The following is a 21,147-nucleotide window of genomic DNA, read 5'->3' as shown; positions in this document are numbered from 1 at the left end:
TTATACTTAGATGAGTGGTTTTTCCCCCCTGAGTTTTTAATGCCTTGTATAAAGTGAATTTAAAAATCTGAGTGGCTGGCTTTTTTTAATGTTTGGTTTTAACTTTGTTTTTTTTCCTCAGCTTGGATAGTATCATGCTGAGGCTGGTCAGTTCCACTTGCAGGTTCCCAGGCCACTGCACCATCCTATTGCATTTGGGTTTCCAGCACGGCTGAGGAATATTTAAACACACTTTATGCCATTTAGTGTGGCTTAATTACTGTTTTCACTTGGAAAAAAATTACATGAAAAGGGTTTTATTTATACTGAGTTTTGTTTTAAAAGAAAATACATTTGAGCTACAAAGGCCTGACAGCATCTCTTTGACATAGAAACTAAGAAAACCATGATTTTTTTCTAGCTAGCTAGTAGCTCTTAAGGGAGGTTTCAGAATTTTTGTTTCCGGCATGAGGCTTTCAGTATGAATGTTACTTCAAGTGGATACTTCAGTGAATATGTTGTCACAATATCATTATGGGCCTAACTCACTGCAAAAAAACACTGAGCAGTGGGATTTTTATATTGGGGAATCTACAAGTAGATTTTTTTTCTCTGTCATGGAGGCAGAATGCAAGGCATTCCTGCATACTGATATTTATTTGCAGTCTATTGTTTAGCCACTAGATGTCCCTCTGTGTCCAGACAAAGCAAGTCTCTGGTAAACAAAGGCAGACTGAGCTGGAACTCAAGCTACGTGGAAGCCTGTTTGGCTTGTGTCCACATTGTTTAGCTGTTTTTTTTAAACTCCTACCATAGGAAGGGCTCTAATTCCATGACACTGTACTCTCATATAGTGCATCAAGGGGGGGTCATATAAGTAGACAAATAATACTACTGCCTATAGTCAAGCATATTAGCCATGGCCCTTTGCAGACACACATCTCTGTTAGGTTTTGTCTGCAATCCTGAGCACAGATCTGCCACAGAGCAGCCCTGCCCAAACTCCAACTACATGGAATGGCAATGTTTATGTGTATTTCAAGCCATCTGTGCCTGGGGTAGGTGAGGACAGGGTATGATTCTGAGTTTAAATGGCCAATTTGACTAATATCCAGCCCTTTGGAAATCAGTTACACCGCTGACAGAGACCAGAGAGACTGAAGACAATGGAGCAAAGCCGGGCTTTGAAACTTTTATTAGCAGATCAGAAATGTAGGCTCATCAGCACCACCATTAACATGAGCAGTGTATTGGCACCTGGAACCCAGGGATGTAAAGCCACTGGGTTTTCACAGTGATCAACCAACATGTATAAAATATTCCTGTACTGTCTCCTAGAATGATTGTTTCAGCAAGGCCCAGATTTCAAAAGCTTCACTTTTGAGATTTGCTCATTAGCAGAAAAACCGTTCACAGAGGGAACGCGCCTCTCCCCTTACAAAGGAAAACGGAGGCTAAACAAAAAGCCCCCAGCCCCTGCTATTTCCAAATGGTGACTCTTCTTCAATCCACATTTATTTTCAAAATGAGGGGGGGAGGAATGGGAGTGAGCGTGGAGAGGAATAGAGTATTTTTAAGGTTGAAAGAATCTAACTTTCACCATTTAAAAAGTTATGTTTAAAAAAAAAAAGAGAGAGAGAGTTGGTCTTAATGCATGTCGGTGATGGGCGCCGTCTCCCTGATGAGCCACTGGAGAGCCTCGTGACGTCCTTGCCGCTCCAGTTCTGCCCGGATCACCTCCCTGCATTTCTGGTGGTAATCGTTCACCCAGTCGCGCTAGAGAAAGGGACAGGTACAACGCTTACTGCAAATCAAGAAGAGGGGGAGCAGAGCGTGGTCTGTTCATCCTGCACTTGGCACGGGCAAGATCGCCAGCTCCCAGTGGGGAACTGACCAAGCTGTAAGGGCCAATGGGAAAAGGGCCAGGCCCACGTATTCCGGAATGACGTGTCATTTTGGGTGTTGAAATGGAGGCACCTAGGACCTGATTTTAAGAGGTCCCCTTGAACGGGACTATATACCTAAGTGTGGTCTACTATTGGGTGCTAAGCCCGACGAAGATGCTGCATGGAGTACGTGTTCAGAAAAGGGAAGGTGGAAGGGGCTATTGGTCAGGGGAAGGATGGATGGATTCACGAAGAGTGGGGAGAGGGCACGTACTGGAAAAGTGGAGGGAGGGACTGTTCCAGCTAGGAGGGGACAACCTGATAGAAGAGCTGAAGCCAAGGGGATAGCAACGATCAAGCTGCAGGGAGCATAGGAAGCAAGAGCAGAGTAAAGCAGAGATTAGCTTAGGTGAGCTGCCAAAGGTGAGAAGAAAGGCGGCCTTATTGAGAGAGGAAGGGGAGGCCAGGCTCTTTTCAGAACGAGTCTGCTTCCCTCCAGCTGAAGAGGCCAATCCACCTCTACTATTTCCCTTACCTCTTTTTGCGTCAGTAAAGAAACATCGATCATTTTAGTCTGGATCGGAACCAGGGTTAATGGCTCGAAAGTCAGGCTCCCTCTGTTATTGAAGTTGTACTGCAGAGAAAGGAGGAAAGACAGCCTGAGTGACTGGAAACTGCGCCAGCTGGGTGGGGGTGTTCGGTACAACACGTGCGACCCCCGTTCTGCGAGCGGCTTATGCATGGATCAGAAGGGAAAACATTCGACTGGCGTTCCGAATGTTGTAGGGCCTGCTGCGAAGGTCACTGAAGTCGACGGAAGTCTCCATGTGGGCTTCGGCTCAGAACCTTCAAGACCAAACCTGATACCGTCTCGTCGAGGGGCAGCTACCTGGAATTGCTCATTTTGGCATTTCTAGTGACATTTCACCCTAAGAAATTTAGCAAACAAGGAATCGTTCCTTTTTAAAATCAGCCGTGTTTAATGAAAGCATAATCCACGTAAGCCTGCAGATTTTGGTGTCGAAGCAGGCTAGGTTGACTCTCCCCCTGCTAGGGATTCTGCCATGCCTACAAATCTCCAGCTAGGGAAAACCATTAGCTTTACACCCATTCTGCACCCTGCAGCAACACAAAGAGACTGGAATGCAGAGACTCAGGCCTGGATCTCCAGAGCAGAGAGATGTTAGGAAGATTCCGCTACACGGATTTTAACCTATTGCCTGACCATTCTTAATGAGCTGTGCTGATCACAGCAGCAGCAGCATTGCTCTCATTATATCTGTTTACAGGAAGAGACCTGGACTCATTCTTCATTACAGAGAAAAGTCCTCGTACATTTTCCCAGAATGGAACACTTCCAAGTACAGTAACCCAGCCCCATGGGAAAACTAGACCTGTGGCTACAACTGCCTGCAATATTGGCCTGCTTCCAGTTCCAGGCTTTTAACATCTCATGAATTTGGAGTTCATGTTTTTTACAACCATCAACTCACGGAGAAGCAATAAGGTGCTTCTTGAGCATGCTCAGAAGCCACTCACCTTGGTTTTGACAGGGATCACGAGTACTACGTTTTCTATTCGGATCCCAAAAGACTCATCTTCGTAATACCCAGGTTCTACGGAGACAGACAATAATCAGGCAATCCCTGCCCTGTAGCACAGTTACTTAACATAACAGGTGAATTTCCTCCTGGGGCTTTAGTTCATCTGCATAGTTCAACAGTCTGGAAATCCGGCACCCACCGAGGGAAACACATTTCCCATTCTGCCTAATCTGCACATACAGCCCAAACAAGGGGACAGGCTGAGTTCTCACAGAGAGACAGAATGCCCCAGCTTCAGGAGTCACCTTCCAACCTCACGGGAAGTACAAAGTGGGTGTCACATCTGTTTGAATCACCAGAATTCTGCAAATAATCAATTAATCCAGTTGCTACCGGCAAAAAAATCCCACTCCGTTTTAAGGGGTGCCCATTGTAGCTTCCAATTAAAGGTCTCAGCTTTACAAACTTGAATGAATTTAGTCTCATAACCCCCCACCCCCACGGGGTAACTAAGTATTATTATCCCCATATTTTAGCACTGAGGCATTGAAAGGTTAATACAGTTAGTGGATTAGGTTCTACAAGTCCTGCTGTGTGGTTGCCATAGGACCATCCTTCCCCTGAAGAATGGGAAAATATGTCCTAGGCTCTGGTTTGTGTCTCAAACCGGTTTGCCAACAATGGTTGCATTGATTTGGACAGTTATACTAGTGTGTACAGGAGAAGTGGGAGCAGAATCAGGCCCGTAGTATTGCAATAGAAAGATAGTCTTAAGACTCCAGGTATAATTGGATGGTCTTTCTCTAGATATCTTAAACAAGGAATTACCTGGCAAATGGAAAGGCAGGAAATATCCCCCCCACACTTCCCACTGCTTTTCCCATTTGTTCCCTAAGCAGCTTGTTAACACAGCTGTCCTCATCTGACTACAGAATACAGCCAAGGACAGTAAATACCATCAGAAAGGATCATGCCAGCTTCCAGTGGTTCATCTGCAAAGGTTTTGTAGCTGATGCCACAAGGACCCTCATGCACATTTAGGAAACACCCAACTCCATGCCCTGTGCCATGCAGGTAATCCAAACCACAGTCCCACAATGCAGAGCGGGCAAAGGAATCCAGAAGGTGACCTGCAGGCCGGCGAAAAAGAGAGACATTTAGAGAGAGCTCCAACCAGCTGGACACAGTCAGTTCGGATGATCACAGCAGCAGATCTTACCATGGGATACCAGAGAGTAACTAAAAGAGACAACCACGTCACCGGCTCTGCACAAACTATAAAACAGACCACTTAGGGGGTCTTTACGGACAAGAGCAATGGGGGCCTGGGTCCAGGCTATCCTGTTCCAAATAGGATCAACCCAACAAAGACCCTGTGAGACAGCAAAGGCAGATGTGGGGAGGGAAGAAATGGTCCTGGAGGAAGACTGAGTCTTGGGGAGAAGAGACGACTGTTTCTTTAAGGGCTTGGGGCCAGAAGCTTTGTAATGGGGGGGGGGAAGGCTCCCCTCTGTCCCAGTCAATTAATCACCCAACCAATCAAGACAAAAACCCTGAAGAGGGGGACAAAATGCTCCCTCTTCTCATTATGCAGAGGTGGAAATACAGAGGGTGTGTCTGCCAGTAGTCCTTTAACGCTGGGAGGAACAGGGGTGATCCTGAGTTCCCTTCCCAGGCTGGGGAAGACAGATAGAAAAACACACACACACACACCCCTTGTCCCTGAAGAACACCAGGAGGACTTTTGCTATCAAGGTTTTTGTGTCTGAGGTAATTTCATTGTGAAAGATATTTGCAGCCAGCCTAGGCAGAGCTGGACCAGGTAACTCTAAAGCAGTGGTTCTCAACCATGTGTACACATACTCATGGGGGTACACAGAGGTCTTCCAGGGGCTACATCAACTCGTCTAGATATTTGCCTAGTTTTACAACAGGCTACATAAAAAGCACTAGCGAAGTCAGTACAAACTAAAGTTTCACACAGACAATGACTTGTTTATACTGCTCTATATACTATACCCTGCAATGCAAGTACAGTATTGATATTCCAAATGATTTGTTTTATAGTTACATAGTAAAAATGAGAAAGTAAGCAATGTTTCAGTCACAGTGTGCTGTGACACTGTTGTATTGTCATGTCTGAGTCTGTAAGCAAGTAGTTTAAGTGAGGTGAAACTTGGGGGTGCACAACACAAATCAGACTCCTGAAAGGGGTACAGTTGTCTGGAGAGGCTGAGAGCCACTAGTATAAAAGGCCTGCTGCGAACTGGAAGGGGAGAGTGTCTCAGCGCTGTGAGACCACCACAGACACCATCAAGGGCAGCAAGCCAAGTCTCTTCTCAACTAAAGAATTCCAGGGTCAATGTCCCCTGTTCACAAGGCTTTTCAGAACAGTGCCTGTCTCATAAAAACAACCCCCACCAGCCCCTTGCTGTGTCTCGCTATTGCATTCAGAGGCTGAATGGCCCCTGGAGAATGCACTAATGCAGAGATGGCTGTTCTCGGTGTACTGGGGGCAGAAGAACTGGGGATCGGATTAAGAGGACAGAATGACCTTCTCTCATCCCAGAACATACACACACCTAATAACTCCCTCAAACACCCAAATCTGGGGTTTGATGGCTCCATGACAGTGGCCAGAAATGAAAATCTGGCCTGTGTTTGCAATGCATCAGAAATGCAAACTGTGCCCAACTGAAAAGGAGGCATCTTTGTTGGGTATCGTACATGGGACAGAATAACACTGCAAGGAACTGGCTGGTGTGTATGTGCACCACTACCCTCTACTGGATAGAATCAGAATTACCTATTTGTGTGTCACAGGCCCTATACTGCTAACACCCAAAGAAGATTCTCCTTTAGCTTCAGATGAACATCTTTGCCTTTGATGCAGGTGATCTGTGATCTCTCCTTGCTAAGGCCTTGGCCATGTTGTACAGCATCCAGACAACTGTAAAGCTCTAGGTGGCCAGTGATTTATTACTATGCAACTCAGCAATGAAAATATTACACCCACGGAACTAAAGAGAGATACAAATTCCCTTTACTCCACTCCAAGAGTTTCATTGTCAGTGTTAAAGGAGCTGGATTGATAAACATGATGCAATGTAACGGTGATACAGAGAGAAGTCTTGTCTTCAGTTATGTCTGGTATCTGTCAAGCATAATATTCTTCTAAATGGCCACGTGATTCTCCCAACACCTCAGTCGTCTGGGCTCCCGTTGGCTCAGAACAACCTACAGCTGAAGAACTGAGTGAGACAAACCAAGTAACCAACCTTTGGTTCCGTTAGGGAAGACGGCTGCACTCACAGCTATATGACCCTTCAGGACATAGGTGAAGCATTCCTGCCAACGAAAAGCACCCCATGAGTAACGAAGATAAAAAGCAACACCTTTCTTCACTTTGATGCATTTTCTACGTCATCGGAGTGTTACAGAGGAAGACTCAGCTAAGACCCATAAAGTAGACAATGCCATAGCAAAGCGGGAGAACAAAGATTCAGAGTGAGAGAATCAATAATGACTGAACCGAATCCTTCCAAACTGATTTCGGCAAGTGTCAGATGGACACCAATCTTATGAATGACCCAGTATACGAACCATTTTTCCCAACAGCAGGCAAAAAAAAAAAAAAAAAAGCAACCTCACAACGGAAATGATGTCAAAGAACAAGTCAACATCCCTTCACAGTCCCATGCCTTCAGTATGTTGGAAATAGCTTTCCGGTGATTTGAAGGACAAGAAGGAAGTGACACATTGCAACAACATGGCAATTTATGCACCGTACCGACTTTAATTTTAAGATGTTCTATTTTATGAGTTTTTGACTATATGAATGCCTCAATAGTTCGTAAAACAGGGGCTCTACTGCAAGTACCTAGACAGACAGACAGACAGACAGGCCTGGTATAAATGCAAAGTTGCATTAATTTTAACTAAAGATTGGATTTTAAACAGGGTTAGTGGCATCACTGAAATCCCGGTGTGAATTCTCTGATATAGGTTTAAAACTGGCTTATTAACTGTGTAAGCCAGTTTTAAATCAATATAAGAGCATCTGTAATGGGGGACCCAAGCCTCCGTGGAAGGCATGCTTCCAGGGAGAGGGGTTCAGAGCCTTGCTCAGTTGTGGAAGGAACAGAGAGAGAGAGACCAGATGCAGGTCAGAAAACTGGTTAGGGCCATGGACGTGCACCTAGCGCTATCTCAACAGGGACTTAGGTTGGCTTACCTAGGCCGCTCAGGGGCATGGATTTTTCACCTCTGAGTTATGTCGTGAAACTGACCTATTTTTCCAGTGTAGACTAGGCCCAAATCTCTGCACCCAGAAGGCATTGGAGGCTGGGCAGAGAAGGGGAAGGCCAGCTGGGAAACTGAGGCTGCATGGCTACTGCGCCGCACAACTCTGAAACGGGTCGCTCTGGTGAGGATGTGCTATACTAGCATCCACACAGAGAGCTGGTTTTTAAACTGAGTTAGGTGACACCAGTGAGATTGCTTTGTTAGACAAGCCCTTGATGCACAATCTCACCATTCAGAGCTTCATCGTTGCAGAGGCAGTTGCTCAGCAAAATGGCCTGAGTTTTCAGCACATTGCCTCTGAAGTTTTCTGGGGAAAGCCAGATCATTTTCCAGGTGGGAAGTGTGGCTTCTGAGATGGGGAAGGTGCCGCTCTTTACATTTTCTCAGGTTAAATTTTGCAGCTCTGAATCCTGACAGCTTCCTTTTTAAGCAGGAATTGTTTCAGGGCAGTCCTATGGCTACACAGGAGATCAGAGTGATGATCACAATGGTCCTTTGACCGTAGAATCTAAGAATCCTCATAGATTTTATTAGCAAATGGATGGTACAAAATAAGCCGCGTTGATTCCACAGTTACTAGGTAGCTTTCTACCGCTCAGATCATGTTTATTTTTTTTTCTTCCTTAAAAAGTCATGATTATTTAAATATCTCTAATACTGTAGGCCTGATCTCGAAACACAGGATATCCAGTTACCTTTTCATATGCCGACGGGATGCCAAAATGCATTGTCCTGGTCACATCCGTCGTGCCATCCCTTTGAAACAAGAGCAAATGAAGTCACAGAGCGCAAGCTCAAATGGAGACTACATCTTAGCCCAACGATAAAGGCGTAGTGGTCGTCATTTCCAGTAGGTGACATTCTACACCCCAAGTTATGCAGGAGGTCACGCTAGTAGTCCCTTCTACGCTTAGAATTTATGAGTTCCTGAACCCACTGATCCCCGTATGTAACAGTATTAATTGACATTCAAATGTCATCTTTCATCCCAAAGCATTTCTCAAATTATATACCTAGATTGCCACTAAAATGCAACTAATTCTAGAGTGGACAACTCACAACAGGCTGCACAATAATACGGGGAAGGGACAATTACATTTAATGGTACCAAGGGGGGGGGATTACCGAAGCAGACTAAATCCACAGCTGCGTTCTTTAAGAAAAACAGATGCATAGACGATAGCTAATGGCTGCACAAAAACATGCACGTGGTTTTGATACCTGCTTTGACCGAAGGACAGATATGTCGCAGTGAATAATGATTTGAACTGATCTTTCAGGAAGTGCTGAAAACCTGCTCTCTGAAAATGAGACCCCTTTAAGGTACCTCAAGTTTGGCTTTCAACCCAAAAATTACTAGTTACTTCTGAAATGCCAATCTGTGCGTATACATTTTACCTTGGCCCACACAGGCCATACTCAGAAAACATTCAGGATTTAATTTCTCAGCAGCAGCAGCAGCAAACTCAGCCTCTCTGCCCCAATACCGTGCTAAATGCCATCCACGTCGAACTCTCATTTTATTCAAGGGGCTGCTTTCCATTGTGACACTAAAGGAATCGTTAAGGCATTCGCCGAGGGGAAAAGCTCTCATTGTACCTATCGTATCAAAGTACATTCATGCGCTTCCTTTTCAAAGCCCTTTACAAACGACGGCTAACAAAAGCCGGAGCTCTAACGAGACAATTCCTCCCAAAGGACAGATCTGCTCCACGCCCTTGCTGAACAAAACACCTTTAATCTATTTAGTTAGCGCTTGTGAAAGGTCCCAGTGAAACAGCCACAGAGCCGCAGGCCACCAATTTGATCGATCAAACGAAGACAGCATGCGCTAAGGTAACACAGGCTTCCCCCGCACCAGGCTTCACACCTGTGCCACATCTAGGGATCAGACAGGAATTCACTCTCTGTGGATCATCAAAGAGGTGAACAGTAGGTTTCAGAGTGAACACATAATGGTACTGCCCTCGACCCTGACTCTGCCCTCTGTTGGCATCATCTTAACATTGGGCAATATGGTTCCTTGCCCAACATGCCCAGACTCTGCTGTGCAGCTAGCCGCATCCCTGGTTGAAGAGTAGAGGCAGGTCGGTGGGGCTGTGACTCCCTCCTCCCAGGCAGGTGGGTGGGGAATGGACAGAGGTTTGATTCTGCCCCCCAGGCACCAGCTAGCAGAGCTGAGACGGCTCGGAGGGGGAAGTAACCTGCTGCTGGCCAAGAGCCTTAGCAGATGACATCCTTGTAACGACGAGTCATATCTCACTCCCTGGTCTCCTTTTGAGGCATGCAGCCAAACCGTACGGGCACCATCTCGCCTTCCTATTGCAAGACCGTATCAGCAGGGAATCCCTCTTTGTACGTCCTTGTGGTGGGGTATACAAATCCCACACGGGCTGGGAAGGGTCCACGAACTGTGGGGAGCACAGTCGGCCCTGCCTGCGAGAGCTGGGTGGCAGGAAGGGGCTGGGAAGGGGAGAGCTCGCTTGGTTGCTGCTGGCTGGGAAGGAGAGCAGACCAGCCACCCTCACTTAGGGAGAGGAGCCTGGCTGAAGCCAGGATCTGAGAGGGGCTGTGGCCATTCAGGGCCTCCCTGGAGAGAAGGCAGGCTGGACATCGGGCTGTGTGGGGTCATCAGGGACCTGCCGATGGTTGTTAAGGTAGGCCAGGGCAGGGGCGCACCATCTGAGGGGAAGGGAGGGGTCTGAAGGCTGAGCCTAGAGGCGGGTGGAAGGATAACCTCGGGGGGCTCCCAGCTGGGATTCAGACTCCTTTTGAGACTGTGACTTTAGACTCTGCTAACCAGGAAGCGGGAGGAGGGTTGAAGATTCACAGTGATCCAGCCAGACGGCGGAGCCATAGGCTACCAGCACATCAGGGACACTGAGGCAGAGTGACAGCGGCTCCGGGGCCTGCCACGAGGCAGTGCCCAGGGGGCGGCAACCCGATGGCAGTTCTGTAAACGTCACGCAAGTGAGCCCCCATAATGATAATGGCCCGTTCAACCCTTTGCCCCTTTATGAAGGCCAACAAGGCCCCTCATTCCTTTCTCAGCCCAGTGACCCCAGCAAGAGCCAAACTGGTGACCTGGAAAGACTTTAATCTTTAAACGTTATTGTGCAGTTTTCCGCCAGCTGCTCCACTCAGGACAGGGGGACAAGACCCGCATGACAGACGTTCTTTAAAAACGACAGATCCTCCAGATGTTTAGTCAGCACCAAGTCTAGGTCCTTTGTCGCGTTCGCCAAGGCAACGGAGAGCCCCGCCCCGCAGATCACCCACTAACCGTTTCTTGATGCTCAGAGAAACGCGAGGTACAGCCACCCGCCTCCACTTACTTGTACTGAGCTCCGGAATCCAGGAGGTAGAGCTCCTTCACAGACAAAGTCCTGTTGGTCTCGGGAACTGGCCTACTCGATTAAACAAAAAAAGCGGTTTGTTCTAGAATTTTAACGCTTCCAAATGCAGCTGTTGAACGACAACGTCAAGTGCACGTTTAGATCGGTCACCTCCAGGATGGAATTAGCACAACTACGGAGCCGTGGGATGTGGAGATGAGCGTACAACACCTCATGAATGGCACAGGCTCCTCCCTGCCCGTTCTTCAACATGCGCCCCTTGCCCCATTCCAGCCCCGTTCCCCACTTCTTCCCCTCTTCAGGAAGAGCATTTTCCTAGCCACAGCAGGTGACCCATCTCCTTGCACTCCTGAGCAGGCAGACTGAACCCCACCCACACACACCCCTTCCTCCTCGTCTGTTGTCAGGAGCAACCCCGCTCTGCAAAATCACTAGCAATTTCCTCACACCACAAGGAATCCAAATCAGCTACCAAGAGGAGGCAGCCGGGATTGGCCAACCTGCCCTCCCTCAGACACATCTCTGGAGTCCGAGGTTTGGCGGTGGATGCTATGATGGGAGCATTCATTGCCCCTGCACAGCCACGACAACTGATCCACACCATGGGTTAAAATATCTATTGCCTTCACCTCCAATTCCAGCTCATACGCTGGAGTGCAGCCAGCTGTATAGGCGGAACCAGCCACAACTTGGGATGGTCCCCTGCTGGCCACAACGTCCTGGTACAACGTTGGCATCAACGTGTCAGCATCCCAAGCGGTGCGCTGGGATCCTTGTCTCCCGGGGAAGGAAGCTTTGCTACTATAAAGCAAAAAGGTGACTGAGAGGGATATTTTTCCTTCTCTGAACCTAATACTCTGGCTCTTCGGGACTCAGCTGTAGCTCCGTGGGGACGCAATGCGGGCTACTGGAAGTGCGTCCGCTGAGGAGCGCAGGGGCTGCGCGTCTCTTACTTGTAGTGAATGATGGCGCCGTTCGGACCCGTGCTCGAAATCGTAGCAAAGCTCAAGTCGACAAAACCGTCCTGTTGCCTGAAAGGAAACACCAAGAAAACAGCCACATCAGTGAGAGACACGCCAGGGCAAGGTGAGTCACCACCACAGCTCAGATAATAAAACAGTCTGTAGCTAGCCTCGCTACCTCCTCCGCCCTCCATTTCACCTCACTCAAACCCTTCCCCTCCATACGAAGATCGGCTCAGTCCCTCAGCCAGCAGGACAAGCTGAGAGGTGACTCTGGTGCAAGACAGGAGCCAAGCCAGTTCGGCCCCTAACCCCACAACCCACTGGAGTCCTGCCTTCTCTCTCTCGCTCCCTGCTCACCCTCGCCATTCCTTATCAGTACCAAATCCCCTGGCCTCCACACCTCCAGGGAGCCAGCATCCTCCCCAGCTCCAAATCTCTGCCCTCAGAGGCCACACCTGCTTCTTACTCCTGATTTATTTACAGACTTCTTTAGAGCGCCCATCCCTGCAGTATCCAAGAGCCTCACAGACCTTAATGGCCCCAATTCTCCACTATGTGCCTGTTGCTTCTAGGGCACAACTTGGTCTTCGGAGACTGGAGAATCCAGCCCTACTGAATGTCCCTTCACAACTCCCAGGTGAATTGGGCAAGTATTATCATCGCCCTCATACACATTCACCGGAGCCGCCTGCCTCCCTGTGCAAACGTCACGATCCAACCTGCCTAAGGGAGAAGCCAGTAACCAGCAGCAGAGGAAGGCAGGGAAAGGTGGCGCGTGGGATCCAGCGAGTCAGGAGTTACTCTTCCCAAGCGATCCTAACCCAGCTGACACAAACCCTCTTTTTCTTGTGCCCAAATAAACCCCGAGAAAAGTGGCTTGTCCTCAAATAACATGCCTTAGGGAAAGGGTAAATTAACACGGAAAAGAAACAAAAAGCCACCCACAAAACTCCTTGATTGGGGTTTAGGTTTTGCTTTTTTTACCTGCGAAACTCCTCTGCTTTGTCCGCAGCTGATATTTCAGTAACAGATCCCTTTGGAACCTAGTGGACAAGATCTGGGCTAAGTTAGCAAGTCCACTGGCAAAAGAAACCAGAAAACCATAAAAGAGGCTCACTCACACAACCTAATCTTACGAGGCATTTTGGTTTTTTCTTTCACTGGCCCCCTGTAGTGATGGAATCCTCAAACTCAGCAGCTTTGTGCTAAGAGTGTGAGAACTAGGAAGTGAAACTGGCCAGTTCACCATCAGTGTCTTAGGACCTGACTGTGCAAACAGCTAGTACAACATGTATTGACTTCCAAGAGCCATCGGAATAATGTCACACATGGCAGCAACTGTTTCTGGGATCAGGCTCTAAGCTGAAATGTAAAAATTCAGAACAAATAATGGTGAAAATCAAACTAGATTTAACCAGTTCTTTCCATTTCGATAATCTGTGTTTTTTAGCACCTTACACTTATTTGCTGTAGCGTCTAAGGTGCTAATAACACCCTTAAGAAAATATTATTAAACATACAATACTTACATATAAAAGCTAGCAATGCTCAGATTTTATCCGCAGATCTCAAAGCACTTCACAAAAAATAAGGTAACTTTTATTTGAACCATTTTGGCGAGGGGGAAATGGAGACACAAATGCAGTGATTTGCTGTGTGAGCGAATGGTAGAGCAGGAAACCAGTCACATGGCCAGGTTTACAAAGGTACTCGGGCATCAAAAGATGCACATATGCTCCTAGTGGGATTCATAAAAGCACCCAAACAGGTTAAGTCAGTGGAACTTGGGCACCTAAACTGCCCTAGCAGCTGGACAACACTGATTATCCTGAGAATGTCGCTGTAACACTGCACTGTAAAATAGGATACTATTCTACAATCTACCAAGTCAGCAAGAAGATAGTATCTCCTATATTAGACCTGGACAGATCCTTGCTCACCCACTCAGGCAAATTTGCCTACTCTGCCTTTTGACCACATTTAATAAATGTGAGCATGATTAAAAAGCTCATTCCACCTTAGATGGAAATCAGAATCAAATCCACAGCCTCAAAATCAACCAGAGAAAAACAGACACTTTGTCTTCCTGTCCTTGCAGGACTGCTCGAAAGAACATTCATGGTATTGAAAGCTTATGCTAATGAAAAATTTTACTATGCAATAAAATTCCTAAATTAAAACATGAGAAATTAATACTATACCTCCTTCTCTAGCCAGTTAAAGAGCTCACACAGAGCGACAGCATCTTTAATCTATATTAAAATGGGTAAAAAAGAAAAAGTAATTGAGTGCAGGTAAGATTTATAAAGCTGCAAAGGAAACAGTCTTTTTTATGCAAGGGCAATTAGCTAGTAACACAGGGTACACTGGCAGGGAGATAAGTGATCTAAGAAGTCTTTCTAGCCTCTAACTTCTGTGATTAATGCAAGCACCAGAAATTCATTCATAGATTCTAAGGCCAGAAGAAACCATTGTGATCATCTAGTCTGACCTCCTGTATAACACAGGCCATGGAACTTCCCCCAAAATAATTTCTAGAGCAAAGCTACTAGAAAAATATTCAATCTTGATTTGAAAACGGTCAGCAATGGAGAATCCACCATGGCCCTTGATAAGTTGTTCTAATGGTGAAAAACGTACATCTTATCTCCAGTCTGAATTTTAAAGCCATTGGATCCTGTTATAGCTTTCTCTGCTAGATTGAAGAGCCCATTATTAAATATTTGTTCCCCATGTAGTACCTATAGACTGTGATCAAGTCTCCCCTTAATCTTGTTGTTAAGCTAATGAGATAGAGCGTCTCGAGTCTATTTCAACAAGGCATGTTTTCTAATAGTTTAATCAGTCTCATGGCTTTTCTCTGAACCGTCTCCAGTTTCTCAACGTTCTTCTTGAACTGTGCACACCGAAACTAGACACCGTATTCCAGCAGCAGTCAGTCCAGGAGTGCTAAATACAGAGGCAAAACAACCTCTCTACTCCCACTCGAGGTTCCCTGTTTACGCACCCCAGGATCACATTACCCCTTTTGACCACAGTGTTGCACTGGGTGCTCATGTTCAGCTGATTATTCACCACGACCCCCCAATCTTTTTCAGTCATTTTTTCCTAAGATAAAGTTCTCCATCCTGTACGTTCTTTGTTCCTAGATGCATACATTTACATTAAGCCATATTACAATGCAGATTGTTTGCTTGTGCCCAGCTTATCTAGTGATCCAGATCACTCTGTATCAATGACCTGTCCTTTTCATTATTTACCACGCCCCCAATTTTTGGGTCATTTGCAGATTTTATCAGTGATGATTTTATGTTTTCTTCCAAGTCATTACAAATGTTTAAAATAGCATAGGGCCAAGAACTGATCCCTAAAGGACCCCACTAGAAACACACCTCTTTGACAATGGATACACCATTTACAATTACATTTTGGGACCTATCAGTTAACCAGTGTTTAATCCAGTTAATAAGTGCCATGTTAATTGTATATTGTTCTAGTTTTTTTAATCAAAATGTCATGCAGTACCAAGTCAAAGGTCTTACAGGTGTCTACGTACATTACATCTACACTATCATTTTTATCAAACAAAATTGTTATCTCATCAAAAAAAGATATCAAATTAGACGGTATCTATTTTCCATAAACCCATGTTGATTGTTACCCTTCTTTTATTCTTTATTAATCAAGTCCCATATTAGCCACTCCCAGGATCAATGTCAGGCCTATAATTACCTGGGTTTTAAAATATTGGCACAACATTAGCTTTTTTACAGTTTTCTGGAACTTCCCCAGTGTTCCAAAACTTATTGCAAATCAATATTAATGGTCCCACGAGCTCCTCGGGCAGCTCTTCTAAAACTCTTGGATGCAAGTTATCTAGACCTGCTAATTTAAAAATCTCTAACTTTAGTAGCTGCTTTTTAACTCCTCCTGAGATATTAGTGGAATGGAAAGAGTGTTTTATCGTATGCTATGACTACATCATCTTATTTTTTTCCAAATATAGAACAGAAATATTTATTAAACACGTCTGACTTTTCTGCATTATTATAAATAACTCTACCAGTTCCATCTAGTATTGGACCAATACAATTGTTAGGATTATTTTTGTTTCTTATATAATTAAACTCCTTATTATTGCCTTTAACTCTGCTTGCTATAGATTTTTCTTTGTTACCCTTTGCTTCCCTTATCAATTTTTGACAATTCCTAGTAGGGGCCTGGTTTTTCAAAGGTGGGAAACTTGGGATTTTCTGAAAATCAGCCCCGTTTCAGGTGCATCAAGTTGGCCACCCAAAAATGGAGGCATCCAAAATTATTAGCCACTTGAATAGGTCTTTGGCAGAGTATCTTGTACTGTGGTTTAAAGGGTATTCTTTTGATTCCTTATTTCTAACCCCATGAGATTTGTAGTTCATGGTTATACAGTAGTAGTGCCTTAGGGCCCAGTAGGGATCGGGGCCTCACTGCACAAGACAATGTACAGACATAGCAAAGGAACAATCCCTCCATGGCAGGGCTCACCTTCTAAATAAGGGTCTGGAACGCTGTATGGTTCCCATTGAGAACACATATGGTGACTAGCACCACTATACGGGTTGTTCAAAGCTCCACTTTGAAGTGGTGGAGATGCTTGTGTTCTCCACTGACCCTGAAGGCTATACTGATGGGGGTTTCATCAACTGGTAGGGCCCTCCAAGCCAAACAGGCCCAAGGGAAGGGATCAGACAAAAAGCAGTGTACCGCTCCTCCAGGCTCGGGGGTGATGGGCCAACACCCAGCCTTGTGAAACATGAGGGTATAGAAATGCGCCCGGGCAGTCATTCCAGCAAAGAGCGTGAGAGAGAAGGATGGAAGAGCCTTCTTTGTGTCCCAGGCACTGTCTGACAGCACATCCAGGATTCAGATTCAGAAAGCTTGAAGGGAGCACCCATGGATAGGCAGAAGAGCCCATTAATAGCAGCAGATGTGGGACAGATGGTTAGTAAAGAGAAATATTCCAGCACAACATCCAAAGTATTATTTGCTTCTTAATCCGAGGCACGGGGGACACTCCCCCCACAAGCCCACCTGAAACACTCCCCCAACCCTGAAAGGGAAATACAATCTGCGGCTCTGGGGGAGGAGCTGAATTGATTGCACTCGGTGTTTCACTTACATGTGCTCGTCTCATGCCTTCTGTTTCAGCTGCGTTCTTCACGGCTTTCGCGGTGCATATGGGGGTGTACGGGGTGAGGTAGCGGTGAGCCTAGAGCAGAAGGGCAGGGATTAATTACATCCTGGTTATTCAAACCGCACGGTCTTGCATGTTGAATATCTTGGACCTCGGCATTACCACAGTCTGCACTTCTACGGTATCCTTCAGCTAGCCGTCTTGTTCTGTGCCGATTGCTGACAGTTTGCTAAGCACTGGTCAGATCAGGGCAGAGGAAGGGTCCTGGCTCTGAGGACTTTACGGTCTTCATTATATCTCAGAGAACGAACTAAGAGACAGGACAGCCACATGCCGGGGGTCAGAACTGTGAGCCAGGAGCTGCACGTGGAAAGCTAAGGCACAAAGAGGTTTAGGCCCAAATTTCCAAGTATAGCCTCTAGTGCTGGGTGCACCCGTCAAGACACCTAGGCTCTGATTTGCAGAGAGGCTGAGTTCTCACTGCACCAACTGAAGTCTGTGGTGAGTTGCATCCCTAAAAACCAGGCCCTAGGAGCTGGATTCTCCCGTCTATGGCATAAAGTGGCCTTAAAGCAGACCGAGAGAGAATCCCCCTTGGGCAGAACTTTCCTCTGGCATAAAACTGATGGTGGTGGCTCCCCAGCTTCCTATACCAGCCATCACCTAGCCTCAACCAAAGGGGAAGGTGAGGGTGTGTTGAGGGAGGCTAGAGAAGGGAGGAGGTGTGGCTGACCAAAGCTCTATTTTGGCACAAGGTCCCCGAGCAATTTTGCTCTGATGCCACGTAAAACCTGCCCCTATGCAGAGCTCACTTGTGCCAGGGCAGCTGGAATCAGAGATCCACAGCCAGTTCCCTCCCACTGCCAGTCTCTACCCCGTCAGATCTAAGCTTGGACACAGTAGAAAATAAGGGCCTACCTCTGCACCCAAGACTAACGGAGCCCTTAAAAAATTCTGGCAGAAGTGACTTGCCCGAAGTCTCTCAGCAAGCCAGCGGCAGAGCCAAGAATAAAACCCAGGTCGTCCTGACTCCCAGGCCTCTGCTCTGACCACTACATGATTTTCCATTTCCAAATACTTTACAGTAGCGGGAACAACGGTTACATTCCAAGGAAGCAAAGTTCCGCACAGTCATGAGAGATTATTTATCCGCAGCAGGATAGCCTCCAACCTATGCAGCACCTCGGCTGAAATTTTTAGATACGTTGCCGGGGTGTATTTCTCTGCCGACAAAAGTACGTGTGTGCATGTTTGCAAGCAAATGTATACAGGGCTTGCAGGGTCTGTGTTATAGACTAGGTTGGGCTCCCGGCTTTGATGGAGCATGGTAAATCTCCCTCCAGTATCACACACACTGCTAAAGTACCCTGGCTCGGAAGGTCAGGTGATGTAAGTTGCACAGGACAGGGACTGAAAGAGGCCTGGTTTCTATTCCCAGCTCTGACAGGCACCTGAAGACTGACCCCGAGCAAGCCGCTCAACTCTTTTTCCCCTCCCACCCTTTGTCTGTAGCTCTTCAGAGCAGGGGCTCTCTCTCACTACGTGTTTGCACTGCACCTAGTGCAATGGGGCCCTGATCCCAGGCGAGGATCTAGGCACGGAGATAATGGAAGTTAATAATCAATGAGAATGATACTAAATTACCTATTATGGGCCAGATCCTCGATTGTATAAACTGCCAACTGCACTGCCTTTGTAACGGGGCCTGTCCCCTGCGAGTGGCATACGGGTTAGGGTTCAGTCAACCCCTGGTCCAGGGCATGTCCCTTTAAGGTTCCTGTGATTTTTGCAGTAGACAACGGCCTATGGAAGGGCAGAGGCAGGCACTGGCAGAGCTGGTTTGTCCTAGGGGAACAGCGAATGGTTGAGGAAAACCTAGGGTATTGTTTCTTTAAGGGACCAGAACCAGGCGCTTTGTACTGCAGGATGGGGCGAGGCTCCCCTCTCTCCCAGCCAGCCGGGACAAGACTTGGGAATGAATGCTGCCTGCTGACCACTTCCAGCCAGGGAGGAAAAGAGCCAAGTAAAAAGGGGCCAGCAAGGAGAAGCTGGTTTAAGGCTGCAGCTGACTGGACCGAGCACAGCCCTGAGAAGGGAGGTGGCGGGATGCCTCAGCCCAGAAGAAGCAGGCTGCCTGAACGATCCCACGGACCGCAGAAGGAGGGAAATAGGACTTCTGATCAAAGGAGAAGAGGGATGGGTCCAAAGACTCTATACTCTGGCCTGAATATCAATCATTGCAAAGAACTAAAGGGGGAAACTGAGGGCAAGGTCCCTGCAGGGCCATACCAGGCCACAGGGAGGTGCTCTGGGAGGCACCCTGCTCCAGAATACAACTGGGCTATATGAGTTTCCCAAAGTTGAGGTTCTGGTCCATTGAGTTCAGCTACCCTGGCAGAGGACATTTTCAGCAAAGTCAACAGAGCTACACTGGTTTACACCAGATGAAGAGTTGAACCCTTGCTTCTAATGCCCCCAATTAATCACTCCAATTATTCGGAGGTGTTGGAGTGAGTTTTAGAACTTTGCAGCGGTTTTTCAGGGCACCAGCACAATGCACAGAGCAATGTATCTGAGATTGTCGGGAGGCCAGGTTTAACGAAGGAAAGAGGCAGAGAGATTTATCTGGCTCACACATGTTCTACATCCCGATGATTTGTTTTTATATCAGGCAAAGCACATGTGTTTCTTAAGAGTTGGCAGAAAGATACGAAGAGCGCCATTGTATATTGAAGAGATTTGTTTCTGTGTAAGTGACAGAGCTTTACAATCTTCCCATCTGTACAAACACGCAAAGAGCAAAGATGCAGCCAACATACATAATCAAATGTCATTGTCAGAGAAAAATAACACATAATACCTGCTCTCTTGGCCACAGTAACTGGCATGTTTAACAGGGCAGATATTAGCTTGTCTATACCATTAAATAGACACCGCGGGGGGATATATTAACAGCCTTTGCCGCTGGACAAGTTTCTTTCAGAAGACATAAAACCTAGGTTGTTCTTAAAAATCCCATGGCACTTTTTGCAAGAGAAGGGCCCTCAACCCTGGTGTTTCCGTGTAGTCCCATTAGAGGCACTAGGAACTACCTTCAGCGGTGACTATCTGCAGGCCAATAATTAAAAATGACATCCCATCCATCAAGAGCGGTGGTTACAGAGAACAATGGCTCTGTGGCCTGTGATAAATAGAGAGCTGCCCTCTAGATTACACTGTGGGATTAGTTACAGGAAAGGGATGGCTGGGACCTAAACTACTATGCAACTGGGATTTTTAAATTAAGCAATTATATTGGTGAAGCATGGCCAGCTCAGGGGCCCACCAGGTGGTGATGCGGAGTATCTCCCTGGCCACACGACAGGGACAGCTTCCCCGCACCTGTCTGCTGCTCTGCTGCAAGCCTGTTCTGAAGTGCCAGGGAAAGAGGGCAGCAGAGACGGGCGTTGAGCGCTTCTGAAAATCCCACCCCAAGTTCCACCCGGGCCCTTCCAGCGTGACCCTTCCACCCGCTGTTTGTTCCAGCACGTTTTAATCTGACGCAGACTGGGCCAAGGACTGGCCAAGTGACGGTCTTAATGAGGGGAAAGCATGAGAACCGTCACTTTAAAGGAACATCACGGCTGGGAGGGGGCGGCGCGCTGGATTGGCAATGGGGACTTCTCTGCACTTGGTCACTTGCACGAATCCATACCGGCCCCTCCCTGTTGCCATCAGTGGCTGTTTGATGGCCTATGTGCAGTGGGCTCAGGGTGACTTCTCGTACTGATGGGCAAGAGTCTACATGGCAAACCGCCATCCTCAGAGGCACCTTTGCTTGCAGACTCAGGACAGAGGCCGAGGATTTCATGGGCCTGGAGAGGACTGAAGTTCCTTCTGTCCTTGTCGCTTCAATTGTGTTTGAAACGCATCCACAGGGTGGTTTGGGGGAAGCTGCCC

At 47.0% G+C, this 21,147-nt stretch overlaps 1 protein-coding gene across 3 annotated transcripts in view; it reads right to left on the bottom strand.

The window, feature by feature from the left end:
• Positions 1-1,142: 1,142 nt before the first annotated feature.
• XPNPEP1 (X-prolyl aminopeptidase 1) overlaps positions 1,143-21,147 on the bottom strand; it is a 41,307-nt gene continuing 21,302 nt past the window's right edge. For all 3 annotated transcript variants that reach the window (XM_067537051.1, XM_067537054.1, XM_067537052.1), the window contains 11 exons: positions 17,194-17,283; positions 14,237-14,287; positions 13,020-13,078; positions 12,024-12,101; positions 11,050-11,121; positions 8,410-8,470; positions 6,688-6,757; positions 4,366-4,539; positions 3,405-3,481; positions 2,401-2,499; positions 1,143-1,755 (listed from right to left, as the gene is read on the bottom strand). In XM_067537051.1, coding sequence (XP_067393152.1) covers positions 1,627-1,755; positions 2,401-2,499; positions 3,405-3,481; positions 4,366-4,539; positions 6,688-6,757; positions 8,410-8,470; positions 11,050-11,121; positions 12,024-12,101; positions 13,020-13,078; positions 14,237-14,287; positions 17,194-17,283 — 960 coding nt within the window. In that variant the 3' untranslated portion in view covers positions 1,143-1,626. The remainder of the gene's footprint in view (positions 1,756-2,400; positions 2,500-3,404; positions 3,482-4,365; positions 4,540-6,687; positions 6,758-8,409; positions 8,471-11,049; positions 11,122-12,023; positions 12,102-13,019; positions 13,079-14,236; positions 14,288-17,193; positions 17,284-21,147) is intronic.

Source organism: Emydura macquarii, unplaced genomic scaffold, assembly GCF_026122565.2.
Source record: "Emydura macquarii macquarii isolate MOO-44397 ecotype Brisbane River unplaced genomic scaffold, CSIRO-AGI_Emac_v2 contig_3692, whole genome shotgun sequence".
Classification (NCBI taxonomy): Eukaryota; Metazoa; Chordata; order Testudines; family Chelidae; genus Emydura; species Emydura macquarii.
Note: the sequence above shows the minus strand (reverse complement) of the source record. Positions and strands in the feature narration are given on the sequence as shown.